At 41.9% G+C, this 16,297-nt stretch overlaps 3 protein-coding genes across 3 annotated transcripts; 1 reads left to right on the top strand and 2 right to left on the bottom strand.

Moving 5' to 3' along the window:
* Window positions 1-86: 86 nt before the first annotated feature.
* Window positions 87-2,129, bottom strand: polr3h (polymerase (RNA) III (DNA directed) polypeptide H). The gene is made up of 6 exons (XM_037255639.1): window positions 1,850-2,129; window positions 1,678-1,774; window positions 1,462-1,548; window positions 1,308-1,371; window positions 976-1,204; window positions 87-835 (listed from the first exon to the last, which is right to left on the bottom strand). Exons 1-6 carry the CDS (start codon window positions 1,958-1,960, stop codon window positions 785-787), a joined length of 639 nt encoding a protein of 212 aa, XP_037111534.1. The 5' UTR covers window positions 1,961-2,129; the 3' UTR covers window positions 87-784.
* Window positions 2,130-2,385: 256 nt separating this feature from the next.
* LOC119125743 (aconitate hydratase, mitochondrial-like) lies at window positions 2,386-8,860 on the bottom strand. The gene is made up of 18 exons (XM_037256551.1): window positions 8,783-8,860; window positions 7,844-7,986; window positions 7,504-7,762; window positions 7,337-7,429; window positions 7,063-7,221; window positions 6,840-6,990; window positions 6,668-6,772; window positions 6,501-6,592; window positions 6,284-6,389; window positions 5,803-5,960; window positions 5,640-5,713; window positions 5,382-5,493; window positions 5,040-5,222; window positions 4,830-4,925; window positions 4,547-4,738; window positions 4,286-4,418; window positions 4,056-4,177; window positions 2,386-3,943 (listed from the first exon to the last, which is right to left on the bottom strand). Exons 1-18 carry the CDS (start codon window positions 8,816-8,818, stop codon window positions 3,812-3,814), a joined length of 2,346 nt encoding a protein of 781 aa, XP_037112446.1. The 5' UTR covers window positions 8,819-8,860; the 3' UTR covers window positions 2,386-3,811.
* Window positions 8,861-12,109: 3,249 nt separating this feature from the next.
* Window positions 12,110-15,809, top strand: LOC119125774 (protein Tob2). Its single transcript, XM_037256609.1, has one exon. The coding sequence runs from the start codon at window positions 12,130-12,132 to the stop codon at window positions 13,315-13,317; it is 1,188 nt and encodes a 395-aa protein (XP_037112504.1). The 5' UTR covers window positions 12,110-12,129; the 3' UTR covers window positions 13,318-15,809.
* Window positions 15,810-16,297: the final 488 nt, after the last annotated feature.

Genomic DNA, 16,297 nt, shown 5'->3' with positions numbered 1-16,297 from the left:
GTGGGATTTGGAGCTTCAATGATGACAGAGGCCATCAATGCATACAAATAAACAAAAACAAAATACCAATACCAGGGTGAAGGGAGTCATATGAAAGCCATCCTCTTTATCTGATTTGTTTTTTTTTTTGGATGCAACATGACCTAGTTTTGCCAACCATCCACCCAATGGTCTCACAGGGGTCACATGAAACACATTACATATATTTATGTCCTTCAAAATATAGGATTTAAAAGCTTGTCTCTAATCCCTTGTGGGCTCCTGTCACCACACAATGTAACAAATCACAATCGCACTGATAAACCCTTCACATGATTTGATATTATGTTGATATGTCTGTGTATTTAATAAAACATCATAGAAATAAAATATTAAAGGATGTTTAATTCACCACTCGAGTTGTTCCTCTTTTTGACATCTTAAAGTAAACATGTGGCCCACAGATGACATATTTTGATCACAAAAAATTCATCTTTACATCATCCTTTTAGTTATGGTGAAGAAATCATTATACTTATTTGACTTGATTGAATTAATCCACTTTTTTCATTGATTAGGGAAGTGCTTCCCAATGCGAAATAAAATAAGTAAAAGATGATACTTAGGAATCATTCTGCATTAAATATATGCCATGATGGTCTTTAAGGTGAGTTTTTTCACCAATGTCCATATTTCAAGTATGCAAGTGCAGCAGAAGGACTCAGTCAAAGTCAAAAATCAAGTTTAGATCCAACCAAAAGTCTTACGGAGCAGTGATGATGGTCCAAATAATTTCCTCTCCCTGCTAATTGTTCCACCATGACAGGAGCCCCAGGCCTGGCTCACAAATGGTCCCCTAAGACAAGAAACGAGAGTAGGTCAGTCTTTTTTCTCATGGTATGCTATTCGAAATAGTTTAACACACACTAATTACCCACATTAAGCGCATTTAAATATGTTGGTGGTTTGTATACGTGCAGCAATAGCAGATCTTACTATTATGGTATATGGCGCCTCTTTCTTCTCGCTGGTTTCTTGTGGAGGTGGTGGCGTCGGCTGGCCAGGTTGGGCGGGTGCGTCATCAGTAGTCGGGCCCGTCGGTGACGTATCCACAAAAATCTCATCGGCCACTCGAAAACGGATTTCCTCTCCCTTGTCCATGTAGAGGTCGTGTGCTCCTTCATCTGTCTCGTATTCCCAAAGCCAAACTTGCTCGGCTTCGTCGCTTGAGGTTGTAGCTAAGGAAGACTACAGCCAACGCTATAAAGTAAATCACTTCATATTAAAATGTCACAAAAGTCCATTTTATGCAATATTTGAGAGGATACAATTTAGTGGGTTGCTGAAGAGACTCTGGCGGGATGAGAATGTCATCAAAGAAGCCCATGGTCACTGCGAAATGGAAACGGAGGTGAGAAGACCTATTTTGCATTCAATAATGGAAGCAGGACACGAGGACTTAAAATGAATAAGTGAGATTACCATGAACACCCTCCTGACTGCAATACTTGATTTTGCCGACCAGTATCTCGTCCAGAAAGGGGTGAAAAACAACATACCTGAAATGAACTGACAGCAAAAAGGGAATGGAGGTCAAATCGTTTCGAGGAATTTTTGTACCTTTATATAGCTTATGTTGCAAGGCATGAAGTTGTCTTCATACTGAAATTTAATTCATTTTAGACTATCTCATTATACCTTTAGTGTGTGATGCCCCATCCCCTGGCAATATGTATGAATCTTCCAGTTTGGTGATATCATACAAGCAGATGCAGAGGCCGACATTGTAGACCACCTAAGGTTGGAAAAAAAAAAAAGAGAGCGGATGAGCCCATTGTTATATTATGTCTGATAAATATTAACGACTCACCTTGTTAGCCAGCTTTTTATTCAACTCCTCGGACACAGCCTCGTTGACCTGTCTGTGAAAGTTCCACGGAGAGATCCTGACTGTGTCCATCATCTCCACCAACACAAACATGGTGCAGGCTCGAGCACATGCAACTCAAAATATAACGCGGTGTCCAAACTTGAAGAGTTGAAGAACGTTTTCGTCTCATCTATCAAACACATCTATTAAAAGCATGTCTAAAACGTAAAGTTGCCGTTGGATGCATCGGCGACATGCTGCTACCGTACCGTGTGGCCTTTTTACGACAGTGTTAAAAGGTTTACGACCTGTCGTAATGCGATTTAAAGGGACAGAGATGTTTTTTTTTTCTAAGCCTTATGTATACTAGTATTGATATTTGTCTATTATAGCATTCACAGATGTAAACATTTTAAAATAACACTATTTCGTAATAAACCCATTTTTGAAATACTTTCATGCACAATCAGGTGAATTTAAGTTGGTAGTTGCTGCAATTTTGTATGTGTTTTACAACAAAGACTCCAACAGCCAAATTAATTTGATTATTTTATTATAGTAATTATTAGCATTGGCTACATAAATTAATTATACAATGAAGATGGCACACATTTTTCATGAGTTAGATCAGGCTCAATTATCAAATGAAGAGCTGTGGAAAAAATCATATTGAAATTGTATCACATTGAATGGAAGTTGTCATTTGATTATTTTTGTTAAGCAGACCAAAACAAGAGGATCAATGGGCATTTGATCACAAGTTCATTGATATTACAATTTTATCCAACATTTATCTTCAACTGACAGGTTGATAAACAATATTGTGACAAGTTGCTTTACAATAGGAGAAATGTTATATTCTCAAGGTATTTAATATTTGACTGTATATAATTCTAACACATGGAATCATTCATATTGTCAAAGGCAGTAAAAAGTCAAATATTTAGTATTGACCCAGTTTTGAGTAACTATGAATTTCCATATTATTAATAGGGACCATAAATGAGTGCAGTACTCATCTAGACTAGTAGCCTACAGTAACTAACTTTCACTTAATATATATTTATTCTGTTATTTATGTACACACTTCTATACATAATGCAGCAACATAGCACATCATTTACACCAAACTGTGACATTTAAGCACATTTATGGAGCTCTCATCATTGTATTAAAAAAAACATTAACTCTGCAAAAGTACAAGAAGAAGACATATACAAAAATAACCTCACAGATTCTGCACTGTAAATATGGGATAGCTAATGATTACATTGTTGGAGAATTCAGGTATGATGAGTGAATTAACTCACGATCTATCAGGTGCAAAATAATTATACAACATAGATGCATTATTAAGGGCTAGATGGTATACAGGCATTTGGAAAATATTGGAGTAGCTAGTGTGTTGGCTAGTGTAACAAATCTCTCTGGAGGATCAACTTCCAAATTCTTTCAATGACAAATCAATGACAATATGTCATGTTTCAGACATGCAAAATGAAGGAATAAACACGGGGGGAAAAAGAATAAAGAGGAACGTTAATGCTAAGAATAGTAGCATGTTTATAGTTAGGAATAAGAAAAACGGCCACATCATAATAATGATTTGTGATGTTCAAAAAAATAATAATAATCAAGGTTCACATGCACTAAAGCAAACTGTGTGCGTGACTCAAATATGGAGTGCAGCCATGAAATAGATGATTTTGCTAAGCTTCTCACACTAAAGTCAGCTGTGCTCATTTTATTTGACTCTGTATTGTGCAATCCAATCAGTGGCTGTGTGCGCTTTTCATCTGTCCAGCGACTTTGTGTTTGTGTGAATGTGTTCTTACTAAAATGGACTACAGATGTGGTTATCATAAAGTGTTCACACGATGTCTACCTTCACCTCTTCCCTTCTTCGCCCATACTAAAGCCCTTCGGTGGCCACGGTAAGCCTCGCCTTTCATCCTCAACCAATTACTGGAGCGTCTTCATCCTGTTGAGAGCGGAACCAGCTTTGAACCACTCAATTTGCGTCTCATTGAAAGTGTGGTTTAGGGAGATGGACTCCTGGCTGCCGTCGCCATGTTTGATCACCGCTGTCAGTGGCTAGAGGAGGAAAACAGATCATTCATGACTCATGCGGATATGCGGCAAACACAATTCTAAACATATTGACAGGAATGACATGGCTGTTTGATGGATGCACGATGTGGCTTACCTTGCTGGGAGCTAAGGATTTCAGGCCAGTGATCGAAATGTGGTCGTCGGGGCGAATTTTGTCATAGTCGCTCGCATTGGCGAATGTTAGTGGCAGCAAACCTTGCTTCTTCAAGTTGGTCTCTGTCAAAAAAACAACAACAAAACTTGCAGAGAAGGAGATACAAGTGAAGGACCTTGAAAAAGAATCAATACGGCATATACTACAGATTAAGTCGTCTCGAATCTTACCGTGGATTCTCGCAAAGCTTTTGACAATGATAGCCCGTCCCCCCAAGTGTCGAGGCTCCAGGGCAGCATGTTCTCTGCTGGATCCTTCGCCGTAGTTTTCATCTCCAACTACCACCCAGTTGACTCCATTGGCCTGGATTACACAGTTAAAGACTGAAGTTAAACACTCAATTGAAACAGCAAATAAGATACATAAAATATATATAGATATAAACAGTGAATTCCAATTCACGGCATGAAATGGCGACATTTGAAACTTACCTTGTAGTGGCGAGCCACATCCGGTACTCCGTCGTACTCTCCGGTGAGATAGTTCTTGACTTTGTTGACCGCGTCGTTCTCGGTGTTAACAGCACCGATGAGCATGTTGTTAGAGATGTTGTCGAGGTGACCGCGGAATTTTAGCCAGGGCCCGGCGGCACTGATGTGATCCGTGGTACACTTTCCCTTCACCTAAAAAGATTCAAATGAGAAGACAGTCGTATTAAGGAAGTGGAAGCAGCTCATGAATTCGAAAGAGGTCAAGAAAAGATTTTCATTTCACCTTGATAAGGACCTTCATGTCTTCCAGGTCTCCTCCATGCCACTTATCAAAGGGCTCCAGTAGCTGCAGGCGATTGCTGGAAGGGTTTACATCCACCTACAAAATGAGACCTTATTGCTTTCCAGCTTTTCTTTAAAAATACAAACTAGACTTTTTGTGCCAACTACTTTTCCTTCACTTTATGTACATACTCAAAGCTAATGAGCTGACCTTAACAGAGCCGCCTTCAGCTGGAGGATGCTGGTAGGTGTCTTGGCCAGGGTCAAAGTCTCTGGAGGGGAGCTCGTCACCACAGGGGGGCTCCAATTTAAATTTCTCGCCGTTAGGAGCGGTCAAATAGTCCGTCTCTGGGTTGAAGTTAAGGGTTCCGGCCAGAGCCAATGCGGTGACAATCTATAATGAAGAGAGTTATAACGCTTAGTTTTAATGCCAAGCATTTTTTCAATTGATCAGGATGCACTAGTGACAAAAGTTCTTAAATGTTTTCTTTATATAGCAAGTTCATGCTAATACGAGCTACTCCGCCATATATTTACCTGCAGCAATGCTTACCTCAGGAGAGGTGACAAAAGCATGTGTAGCGGGATTAGCATCATTTCGACCAGTGAAATTTCTGTTGTAGGAAGTGACAATAGTGTTCTTCTCGCCTTTTTTCACATCCTGCCTGTTGACAGGAAACATACAAAACATGTTGTTAGCATCAAGGACTATTTGACATTCAGTACTTCTTTTAGGTTGTTGAAATAAAACCGATCCCCCAAAAAGATATTTGATTCATTTACATTGTTTACATCAGTATATCGCTTGTACCTGTCCCATTGACCGATGCAAGGTCCACATGCATTGGCGAGTACAATCCCACCAACATCACTCAAGATCTTGGCCTGGATGAAAGAACATGAATTGGAAATTTGTAAATGCTTCCTGTTTTTTCTTCACACAAACACCATTTTTTTGTAAGGTTCTGACTCACATATCCGTCTCTCTCAATGGTAGCCCGAATCTGTTCAGAACCAGGGGTGACTGTGAACTGAGCCTTGCACTTCATCCCTTTATCCAAGGCCTGCTTGGCAAGCGAGGCGGCTCTGCCCATGTCCTCATAGCTGGAGTTTGTGCAGCTACCAATCAGACCTGTAGTTTTAAAATCACAGCCCACATTAGGTACACATGCGATCCAATAGAAAAGTTATTCATTCAGAATGCAGTGGGGGCAGAACAGAAATGACACTGACTGTTTTTACGCTTATGATGTAACTATTAGCTACACATCATTGCAACGCTAGTGAAACGAGTGATCACATTGTGTCCACATTCCTCCAGCAGAGTTGAAAGGAGAGCTTCCTGATTCAGCAGTAATGTGATCATTGCAGGTCAATAACACAGTTAGTGGCAAAAAAAAGAAAGCAATATCCCACTTCACTAAACAAAGCATTACCAAAAAAAAGAAGACTTACCAACTTTAACCTCGAGGGGCCAGCCGTTCTTCTGAGCAGTGGCGCCGATGTCAGACACAGGGTGGGCCAAGTCGGGGGTGAAAGGCCCGTTGATGTGAGGCTTCAACTGTTAGGAGAGTTAAACAATGAATTAAAGACAAGACAATCATTACACAGGTATTTTTGCAACAGTCACATGACATCGTAAAATCCGAGAGACTTTAACAATATACGGCACCTCACTCAGGTTAATCTCGATGGTCTGGTCGTATTCGCAACCGTTATCTGGAACCAAGTCATCTTTGAACTTTTCAGACAGAGAGGCAATCTCTATGGAAGGGACACAGAAGAATCATGACTGATTGAATACTGACTCAACATCACAAGACTGTCAAAATAGCTAACCTGCGCGACCGGTTTTCTCAAGGTAAGTCTTCATGCGATGGTTGTAGGGGAAAAGCGAGGTGGTCGCGCCAATCTCAGCACCCATGTTGCAGATGGTGGCCATACCTGGTAAGTAAAAGGATCACCTCAATCTTACAAGAAAGCACTAATCAGCAAAAATACCTGCACTTACCTGTACAAGAAATGGAGTCAACTCCTGGCCCATGATACTCTACAATGGCACCAGTGCCGCCCTTTACAGTCAGTATGCCAGCCACCTTCAAGATGACATCCTTTGGAGATGTCCAGCCTGACAGGGAGCCCGTTAGCTTCACTCCAATCACCTTCAACCAAAACAGGACCAGGTTGAGAGTATAAAAGTAGACATTGGGTCCAAAATGATGGCAAGAACTCACTTTGGGGCACTTGAGCTCCCAAGGGATTCCAGCCATGACATCAACAGCATCAGCTCCACCGACGCCGATGCAGACACAACCCAGACCACCACCATTGGGAGTATGTGAGTCTGTACCAATCAGCATCACCCCAGGATATGCATAGTTCTCCAAAATGATCTGCAAAAAACAAGAGACATTCCATTTTCACATTTCCTTTCCCTGGTGGTATCCAAAGCACTTTGGGCTTTTGCTTTGTGAGCTCAATGAGCCAAGGAAAACGTATGTCATGTACCTGATGAATGATTCCTGAACCTGGTTTCCAGAAGCCTACTCCGTATTTGGCACCAGCAGTTGCCAGGAAGTTATAAACTTCCTGGTTTATATCCTGTGTCAGAATAGTGAGGTATTATAGAATGGTAATGTTCAACTTGCTGGACGTTGGGGTTTGGGTTACCTCACCTTAGCCCTCTGCAGGTCCTGAGCCCCTCCGATCTGAGCCTCAATCAGATGATCACAGTGGATAGTGGACGGCACCGCCACCTTGGGAAGACCACTGCTGATGAACTGGAGCATGGCCATTTGAGCTGTAGCATCCTGCATAGCCACACGGTCCGGACGCAAGCGCAGGTAAGTGCGACCGCGCTCAATCTCCTGCCCTGCCGGATCATCCAAATGACCGTACACAATCTTCTCAGACAGCGTGAGAGGTCTGTTGAGTCTAATGGAAGGGGTGGACGGATTAGGAACGAACTTGCAATGCATCATAGGTGCAGAAAAATGGAGCTAGAAGGGAGCTGACCTCTTTCTCACAATGTTGATGTTCTCATGCAGCTGCTCATAGTTAACGCTGGAACCCGGCTCAAAGCGGCTCATTGTCACTTTGGCCTCGGCGCTGAGGGCAGCAGACACATGCAATCGCCTTGCACCGCTTCCAAGGGCCAGCTGCACCAAGATGAACAAAATAAGATTCCAGGATATGACATGACTTTTATTATACAGTTTAGGAATAGACAATTACACAGTAACTCAATAAAAGTATGGAAGGCAATGAAATGATTAAACAGTGAGAGCACTGTCTGAAATCAAATTAAGGGGTAGATTAATAAAAACATGCCCCATGGTTAAAATCTAACATTTTAGTCACAGAATGTTTTGAGTGCAACCAAGACCTAAAATACTGGTAAATAAAATCAGACGACTAAACACATGTATACATGCTATACCGTTTTACTCTAACTTTTAAAGGTAAAGGGAGCAATGTGTTAAACATTGTCCCGTTTTTTTCCATTTTGCTTGTAAAACAAGTGACACAATGACGTTATTCACTTCTTTAGACTTATGTGACACACGGCCCAAAAAGCTGCAGCACCAGCAGCTCTATAGATTGTTTAACCTTGCTGTCACCTTGCAAAACTAAAGTCGGATTTCGGGTGAATGTACAATTTACTTTACTCATTTGGATAACATGACATGGTTTAATATTAGTTCACGTCAAACCGCAGGCAGTGTATACCCGCAACACGATGACATGCGTCACACCTTCGAGTCATCCAGGGACACTGTGACCTGCCTAGCAACGATTCAATAATGTGCACGTTAATATGCATTTTACTTGCTATAAATTAACCGTAAACGAATATTAGTGGACTCCAATCCATCAACCAATCTGTTTTTCTATATATATCGTATTTAGAAAGACAGCTCATATCTGTGAGAAGAAAGAAATTAATGTTTTTACCCGCAACCGAGTGACAGTGAAACAGTAGGACGCCATTTTGTTTCGTAAGTATGAGTGTCGCACTGTTGTGACGTCATTCAACTTTAGCCCCGTTATTTACGTTGACAATGACAAGCCATGACGCCAAAACATGTATACGCGTTTTTTGTGGTTTACATTGTCTATGATTCTGTTGGATTCTCCTGATAATAATGTTACTGAATCCCAAATTGTTAAATTGTGCTTCCACTCATGTTGTCATAAAAACAATCGCAGTCTGTTGTTGTTGATTATAACATCTCCTATGAAAAACAATTTTATTAATCTTAAAATGTTTATTGCAAAGTTCAATATTCACAAATGTAGTCAAACACATTTTTAAAAATGTTTTGAAGGAATTAGATTTAGTTTGCATGCTAGGACCTAAAAAGCAAAATACAATTTGTGAATCATTCCAATTGAACATGGAGGATAAAAGACATTGTTTTGTTTTATGATTCATTTCGTACAAAGCAAGATGTCATGGTAGCTTGTCCCATTCGAGGTGAGTAAAATATTCAAAGCACAGTGTAGATTGTCACTTCCAACGACTACATCATTATTTATTTCTAAAGAACGTCATTTCCCACAAGCCCTTGTTTAAAAGAAATGTCGTGTTTGCTGTTTTGAATGGATAAGGCAGCCCAATAATTTGTGGGCCCGCCCCTCTTTCAGCCAATAGACACTCTGTTGCCATCACCGCTTATATTTTTAGCAAGCGCTCAGCGCTCCGAGAAACTACAAATATCCCTCCGCGCTATTTGCTGGGGTTCACTTTGTGAACTATAGTATAAAAATACATCTTTTTTATATTTATTTTATACTGAGTCATTTTTTAAAGATCATTAAATGATACTACAGCGTGAAAACGTGATTTGTTTCTTCTATTTTCCTCTTTTACCTATTATTATTATTATTATATAATATTTAAGCGCTGCATGTATTATTGATGCAGACAACGCTTAAAAAAGAATAAGAATAGAAAAAGAACAGAAAAGAGGCCATTACATCCGAGAGAAAATAGTTCCTGTCGTCACGGGGGTGTAGGCGAGTCACTGTATAAATACGTCGGCTTGTCCGAGCGTAAAGTTTCCCCGGACCCTCCATTCAACTGTCAACTGCAGTCTGGCAAACGATGCAAAACGAATAACTGTTGCAAGGTGAAATATGGACTCAACGCTGTGATATCCCAAAAAGATCACGAAGATTGCATTGAAATTCGAAGCCAAGGAAAGGCCGGTAAGTTGTAGCAAAAGGTTCCTTTGAATTTGTCTCGATATGTGCTTGCTCATTTTGTCGCTCCATCCAAATGCTTTGGCCCCGATCCGCCTACAATTTATGCTTTTACAAGAATGACAGGTTTTTATTTTCTCAATGTCTCTGTTTATGTTAGCTTCGTCTCTTAAAGCTGCAGCTGTCATGTGTATTAATCATACCTGCCGGGGTTAAACAATTATTTACTCTCATCTTCATTTCTTGATGCATATGAAATTTAATCAACTGGCTGTTCGCATCTCAATTACAATTCGTCTCATTATTTGCTTATGATATTTTGCTTTTGCTCCGCTCAGTCCTGTCGCATGTCAGTGACGCTAGATTCTCCAATCCAGTCTCTCCGATTCAGTTAAATTGGCTCGAGGCTTTAAAACGGTAAACAATCATGTTAAATAATGTCCAAACAGGAATTCACGCTCTCCAATATAATGCCATTTTAAAATGTTGCGTCTTTAGACTTAAGGTATTAATGGTTATTTTTATTGGCTGTCAGTGCGTCACTGTTTTTCTTTTTGCAGCTCTGCACTTACATTACACTGAGCGGTGCTTCTGTTTAGTACATGAGTAAAAAAAAATTAATCACGGCCCTCCTTATGATGCAGTGCAGTTGGACACCACTGCAAACTACACCCATAATAATAAACATGTTCAATCAATGTTAGTTTGAACTAACCCTTTCTAAAGGCTGAATGTCTCATCGGATTGTGTTAATTATATCGGGCTCTCCTTTTAAAATACGGTGGTTGTCATGCTTTTGTCTCTTTGAAATCACATTAGGCACTGAGAAGACCAGCAGTCACGTAGCTGAGATTTCACAGCTCAGTAGCACATGTTTGAAGCTCCATGTAAACAATACAGTGCATCCTGATTGCTCGCTCAGCCTGCAGCAATTGTGCTGTGAAGAAAGATAACAGTATTAAAGGCATCACTGGTGAAGAATAAACTAAAAATAAATAAGGGGCAATCTGAGATTTATTTGGTGCCAATCTATTTTTTTTGATTTGACTAATTGTTCATGTATCTTATTTAGGTAGTTGATTAATACTGAAAACAATGCATAGTACAAAATAGGTCCCTATTTATAGCCCCGCTCCAACCAACCCCCATCTTATCCTCTCAATGTCACCTTTTTTTTCCCCCCACGTAGAACTAAAAATGTAAATCTCCTGTTCACCTCCTCAAACGCCGCAATCCGCCATGTGCGGCTTTTATCCGTTGCATATTTGGAATTGTCTTTTAATCAAGATTCATCTTTCAAAGATAAAGAATTCCCATCTGGTCAGGGAAGTTGATGTGAGAGGATTGTTTTGTTCATGGAAGGAAGGGAGGGAGGGAGGGGAGGATTGTGTGCATTGCATGATGGGAAATGATGTTCTATAATGGACAAGCTGCCATTTTACAATCCTTCCTCGAACGGGCGTCTTGTGATGCTGCTTTTTCATTTTTAATATGACAGTGACTTAGCGCAGGGATGAATGGGCTGGAGCATTAAGCAGGAGGAGCTCCATGGGATCAGATTCGGATTATGAAGGATTTATGAGGCCAACATCGCATCTGTCGCATCCATCAGTACATCCTGTGCTCGTACAAATCCAAATTATAAAACGGTGAATTCCTATTTATGTATGTGGACTCCGACAGATGTTGTTACTTTACTAATATGATGTGGTTCTGAATCCATCTAACATCAGAGAGGTACAGCCTTCTGAAAAGATGATAAATATAAAGAAGGTAAATAAGGTTCATTAGGAATGATAGATTGCGAAATAGCATCAACACGAATTAGCAGCAATATTTACAAATGACAAAATCTCCCTTGATCCGATCCTTGTGAAGTACCAACGTTTGTTCTCCTTTTCATCCCTGCAGCACTGAAGTTCCCTTGACTTGAGACGTCGACAAACAACCTGCTGTCCCAGCCTCCGAGGTGCCTTTTCAAAATGGTGACACTAAAGTCACACGGTGTACAGTAAGACAGAGGAAGAGTCAAGGACGTTCGGCTTTTGCATCACCTTTAGAAAGAAAGCCTCATCTCCCACGCTAAGAGTACAGTCATGCATCTCGAGGTGAAGGTCGCCCTTAACTTCATCGTGTCCTATTTGTACAATAAGCTACCTCGGCGTCGGGCCGACCTCTTCGGAGAAGAGCTGGAGCGTATCCTGGTGTCTCGCTTCGAGGGCCACTGGTATCCCGAGGCTCCTCTTCGGGGTTCTGCGTTCCGCTGTTTGCACCTGGGAGCCCCGAGAGACCCGGTTGTGGAGCTGGCCGCCAAGAGAAGTGGGCTGGATACGGAGGAGGTGCGAGCAAACGTCCCCGCGGAGCTCAGCGTGTGGATCGACCCCTACGAGGTGTCCTACCAGATTGGGGAGAAGGGGACGGTTAAAGTGTTGTACCTGGAGGACCCACCGGGCCTCAGCTGCGATGGCGAGCGACCCGAAGGGGTAATGAGAGAAGGAGACTCTGAGTTGGATGAAGCCAAGAGTTTGGGCTTCAATCCAGACGCTCAGGTGTTTGTTCCGATCGGAAGCCAATTATCTCCTTCCCTTAGGGCGCCGCTCTCCAGTTCTCCCACGCCGCCGTCTGTTCATCCCGGCCCCGCCCTCTTCAACTACCCCACCTGCAGCTCGCCCGCCGACCCGGCCGCCCACTCGTCCAACACGTCCACCCCTCCCCCCTACCTCGCCGCTCAGCAAGCCACCCCCTCGCTCCCCGCCGCCCGCCCTCAACCGATCACCTTCACCACCGCCGCTTTCGCCGCCACGAAATTCGGCTCCACCAAAATGAAAAAGTGCAGCGTGGCCGGGTCGGCGGGCGCCTCCAGCGTCGTCGTCCCGCCTGTCCAGAGGATGCTCTCCCACTCGCCCACCGCCATGTTGGCTCCGGAGATGCTGAAGCACAAGTCGCTCTCGCTCTCCATGCACTCGCTTGTGGCTCCCATCCCCAGTCAGCTGTCCCCCAACGCCAAAGAGTTTGTCTACCCGGGATCCCAGAGCCCCCTTTACTTCGACGCGGACCCCCAGCCCATGCAAGCTCACGCTAGCCGATTCCAACCCCCCCACAGCATGGGCACCCACCCGACCTTTGACCCTTTCTCTAGTCCTCCCCCATCTCAGAGCGTGGGCATCTTGGGCACCAACGGCGAGATCTCCTACATGGAGAAACCTCAATTTGTTGAGGGCTTAGGGAGCTACAACCTGCAATATCCAAGCCAGTCCTTCCAGCCTGTTGTGTTGGCCAACTAAGCCTTTCTTTGTCAAGAACTGGCCCAGATATTTTTTTTTTCTTTTTTCTAACACCTAATACTAATGCAAGCTAACACTTTTTCGACAGATTTAATCACGTAGCTTTCCTACAGAGATTTCAAGATACTCATTATCTCATGGTAATTTTTTTTTTTTTTGGTGGTCATCACATGGTCTGCTTCGAATTCATCATTGCCATTGTTATTCCTACTGGACATGAACTACTGTAAAGCTCCAGTTTGCACGTCACACTGTGGAGAGAAAAAAAAAAAAGGATCTAGCCAAGTATTGCACTTTGCTCCGCAATCTGTTCAGTGCTGACTATTCGGGGAGGAGGAGGAAGAAGGTGAGGGGGGGGGTGCTCGCATGTGTTGTGATCTGGAAAAAAATATCACGTGACGGCCGCCTTTGCACGCTGACATCACAGCAGTAAATACAGAAACGGCTTTATCATCAGCGAGAGAACACGTCCGTGGAATGTTTTGGTGATGGCGTGAGCATAATAGAAGAATGATGTAATTCATCTGTCAGGGGGAAATTGCAGCGGGGAAGGTCGCCGAAACCTCTGTGAGGGAAAGGAAGCTTTGCGTCTTAAAAGGACGCCGCTCACGTGCCCATGCCTGCAGTCGTGTGTGTGTGTGTGCAAGCATACATGTAGACTTGCACACACATTCACTGTCATCCGTGTGTGAAGGTGAACAAGCTTGAAGGGAGGGGGGGGTGTTATCCAGCCGTAAAAAAAACAAAACGAAGATATTTTGATAAATGGCTCGGAGTGACTTTGGGGATGTAGCCATGTTTTTCCTCCAGCGAGAGGGTTGCTTTGTCTCGGTGGCGTCCGGTGTGAGCGAGCATTTTTTTTAAAACCCAGAACACGTTGCTGGTGAGCTTAAATGGTATTGAAGCGAAAGGCTAACACTGTTGTGCCCCTCCTTGAAATGCTTCAGTGCGGAGGGAGAGCAGGGAAAAGGTGAGGCTGCTTTTTGTCTCCAGGTTGTCAAGTGGACATCGGTGAATGTTGGAAATTGATGGCTGGCGTCTGTTGCTATTTTAAGATGGTGGCAGTTTTTCCAGTCGAATGTTTGTTATGACAAAATGGGCAATTTGAGCACTTTATTAAGCGGAGCTCTACTCTCATCCATTTTTTTTTTTAAAATGCATTCCACTGTCATTTGAAAAAGATGCAAGTACTTCAAAAATTTATTGGAAATGAAGTTATGTCCATTTAATGTTTTTCTTGACCGAGATATGTATTCGTGTTTTGTACCTAAGGACCCTTAACTGTTTTTTCCCTTTCACCACCCTTTTGGATTATGTGAAGGGAAATATGGATTTTTTTTTCTTCCTGTAATTAAAAAGAAAAAGACCCGATAGTATATTTTTGTTTTTTGCTAAATTAATTATCAAGTGACAGTCCAAGAAAAATGTAAATATAAAATTCTTATGTTCAGATTTGTTTAGTTTCTTACATGCTGAATTTATTTTTGCAGAAATCAACCTGGATATATGCAAACTGATTAAATAAATTAAATAAATACAGGTATTACAATTATGTACAGAGTCCAGTATCGAATGTGGATTGTACCAGAAGTCAAAAGACGGGTAAATGTATTAAAGGGTTTGAAGAGCTGAATGTTGACAAAAGATGGTTCGTATCACCACCATAACTCCAATCTGAAAACTTTAACACCTTAACTACCATTGACGGATATAGACGTCAAATATCCATTTGAACTGGGCTGGCAGTGAATGATTAAAATTCATGTGATTAAAATTGACATTTAACTCTTCTTCCCTTTTGTGTGACCCTATGGTCTCCATGATATAGCCATATCCCAGTTAGTCATTACTTCGACCCTTCCTCACCCTTGTCAAGTGAAAAGACCCCAACGTGGGTTTCTACCTCTCATCTCCCTGAATAGTCTTTGAATAGGAAGGATGAAGGAAATGAATGTTGTACTCTTAGTCAGCCCCGGTTGAGATGGCCTGCAGAAGCCCAACTTGGATTCCTGCATATTTTATGGCGCTTAAAAGAACTCCAAATAGGGTGTGCGTATAAAATTTAGAACAACTGCAAAGCGTGTGCAGGAATTGAGCTATTTGACATGCACCCCAAACTTTTAAGTGCAGGCTACAATCGGGGTTGAAGTGAAATAAGAATTTTGTATTCTGATGTTCTTTGCTTATAATGTGTTTTATTTTGCACTTTGTAATATTTCATTGTTAGAAGAGTTTATTTTCTATGTGACATTTAACATTAAAGTATATAATTGAAAAGATGTATAGTTTTTTCTTTTTCTGACTGTATTTTTATGATTTTCTTTCCCCCCCTCTCTCCTGTTTTGTATCCGACCTTGTAGATGTTGAACAAATCTTTCACGAATGAAATGCAATGACCTGTTTTCTTGGAATGGGGCATTACTACTACAGTTTCTTATTGTATCAGATTTCTTTTTTAAGTTTGTAATAAAAAGACCAGTAAGCATGGAAAATAACCGTCTCATTGGTATTATTCTTGTTTTGAAATAACAAATGAACCCCCCCCCCCCCCTTTCGTCTTTCCTAGCACCAAAATACTCGAGTGACGCATCCAAGTATTGCAGTAAACAAACTCCAGTGATGTTTGATCAATAATTCAAAGCAAAGATGAAATTCTCCGATGGCGAGGAGCCAGATTGCGCACCACCCACCTCACAGCAGGAGACATCCCAGTAGATATTGCTGCAGATTTCATCATCGTTTGTACGCGTGTTGGGAGGGGGGGGGGTCAACTAGCTGTAATGTTGCCTCGCCCTTTCTATAGTAACGTGTTGAGACATTCATCATGCGTGACTGGCCTCATCCTTGACTCTCCTCTACATCTCCCTCTTGTCTTCCTTCATCCATCCATTTTTTTTTTGCTCCACCTCAGCATTTCCTTTTCCGTCCTTAAGCCCCGCCCTCTTTAGTAGCCAGCTCCTCCTTTGCATCTTTCCTTTTA

Source organism: Syngnathus acus, chromosome 8, assembly GCF_901709675.1.
Source record: "Syngnathus acus chromosome 8, fSynAcu1.2, whole genome shotgun sequence".
Classification (NCBI taxonomy): Eukaryota; Metazoa; Chordata; class Actinopteri; order Syngnathiformes; family Syngnathidae; genus Syngnathus; species Syngnathus acus.
This window is presented reverse-complemented; position numbering and strand designations above follow the sequence as displayed.